Source organism: Mandrillus leucophaeus, unplaced genomic scaffold (assembly GCF_000951045.1).
Source record: "Mandrillus leucophaeus isolate KB7577 unplaced genomic scaffold, Mleu.le_1.0 Scaffold165, whole genome shotgun sequence".
Classification (NCBI taxonomy): domain Eukaryota; kingdom Metazoa; phylum Chordata; class Mammalia; order Primates; family Cercopithecidae; genus Mandrillus; species Mandrillus leucophaeus.
The window spans coordinates 1,597,301-1,599,443 of record NW_012101643.1 but is presented as its reverse complement, the minus strand read 5'-3'; the positions used below and the strand labels follow the sequence as shown (position 1 = coordinate 1,599,443).

Sequence of the window (2,143 nt, the reverse complement as noted above, 5' to 3'; positions counted from 1 at the left end):
CCATGCCTAATACGAAAATTCAAAACCCAGAATACTCCAAAATCCAAAACATTTGGAGCACTGACATGATACCACAAGTGGAAAATTCCACATGTAAATACTTAGTACAAAGTTTATTTCATGCACAAAGTTATTTAAAATATTTTATAAAATTTCCTTCAGGCTATGTGTGTAAGGTGTGTATGAAACATAGGTGACTTTCATTTTTAGACTTGGGTTCTATCCTCAAAATACCACATTTGTATGCAAATGGAGCTGGTCCTCTCTATCTGTGGGTTCTACATCTGTGGATTCAACCAACTGTATCTTGAAAATATTCAAAAAAATTCTACAAAGTTCCAAAGCACAAAACTTGAATTTGCTGTACACCCAGTACTATGTCTAATCCACTTAAATGAAGTGATGTGTCAGCACTGTATTAGGTATTATAAGTAATTTAGAGATGATTTAAAATATGTGAGAGGGTATACATAGGTTATATGCAGTTTCTGTGCCATTTCATATAAGAGACTTGATCATCTGTGGCTTTTTGTCTCTATGGAGGGTCCTGGAACCAATTCTCTGTGGATTCTAAAGGATGATTGTATTCCAAACTCTGAAAAAAAAAAAATCCTATGTCTGAAACACTTCTGGGCCCAAGCATTTCAGATAAGGGATACTCAAACCAATGTTACTTTTCAATTATATTTTTCCTTCTTTGTGTCTGTGTTCTCAAAAAGAGTTCTTTTAAATATTCAATAAATGCTCTATAAAGTAGAGGTGTTAGCTAGAAAATAATGGAAATTTAGGATAAGCATAATACAACACTTTTTAAAAATAGCCTTTAGATCTCTTAGTTAAGAATTCTTAAAGTATATAAGAGTGTAACATATTGTGGACTTGAGAAAGAGGAAGAAAGATTATATAACTATTTTGCAGCTTGTTAAGCTATGAATGATTTGATTTATTCTGCAGTACTGGTTGGGTTGTGTGATGGACACCTGTGGAGGAATAATTTATGAACAATCAGAGATTTTGAGCATTTTTGCTTTTTTGGTAGTTGCTGTGCCTTTTTTTTTTTTTTTTTTTTGAGACCAAGTCTCACTCTGTCGCCCAGGCTGGAGTGTAGTGGCACGATCTTGGCTCACTGCAACCTCCGCTTCCCAGGTTCAAGCAATTCTCCTGCCTCAGCCTCCTAAGTAGCTGGGACTACAGGGGTGCACCACCACACCCAACTAATTTTTGTATTTTTAGTAGAGATGGTTTTTCACCATATTGACCAGACTGGTCTTGAACTCCTGACCTCGTGATCTGCCCGCCTCAGCCTCCCAAAGTGCTGGGATTACCGGCGTGAGCCACTCCGCCCAGCCCTGCTGTGCCATTCTTGAATTCACCTTTCTTTTCTTTCTCCTTCTTCCTCTTTCTTGTTTTTCAAACTTTCAGATCAATATGCTTCTCAATTTTAAGGATGACAAAAGTGAATGTCCGTGTCCAGAAGAAATTCGTGACCAACTATTGGATTTCCATGAAGATTTGATGACGCATTGTGGTAAGGTCTTTGTAATTAAAAGCTCTTATTATGTGTTTTTAATCCATATATCCTGAGACAAAATTAAGCGTACATGCAAATATGTTCACGAATACACACAATACCTGTTAGAAGGTTATATAAAAACATTTATTAATGTTATATAAAAACATTTATTATGGCAAAATGGCAAAATAACTGTCCCTGTGTGGGGAGTCCTGAGGGATAGAGAAATCAGAGAGGCAGTTAAACTGAACAGAAGGTGACCAAAATTCTTTCTCTCTTTTTCCTCTTTCCATCAGTGGCAGGAAATGGGAAGGGGGACATGTGGCCAGGCGCCTGCGGCAGGGACATTAAGGTTGGTTTAGTCAATGGGTACAAAGTTTCAGTTATACAAGATGAATGAATTCTGGAGATCCACGCACAACAGCGTGGTTCCAGTTCACAATACTGTATTGTGCACTTAAAATTCTGTTACGAGGGTAGATGTCATGTTAAGTATTTTTAAACCAGCAACAAACAAACAAACTCCCCGCCCCAAAAGAAAAACAAAGAAGCACTAAGAAACTTAGAGGTGATGGATTTATGTCTGTTCCTGGTGGTGATGGTTTCATAGATGGATGCGTATGTCCAAGC

General features: G+C 37.4%; 1 protein-coding gene across 1 annotated transcript in view; it reads left to right on the top strand.

The window, feature by feature from the left end:
• RYR2 (ryanodine receptor 2 (cardiac)) overlaps positions 1-2,143 on the top strand; it is a 620,934-nt gene that overhangs the window by 387,604 nt on the left and 231,187 nt on the right. The window contains 1 exon segment of the mRNA XM_011976391.1: positions 1,423-1,528. Coding sequence (XP_011831781.1) covers positions 1,423-1,528 — 106 coding nt within the window.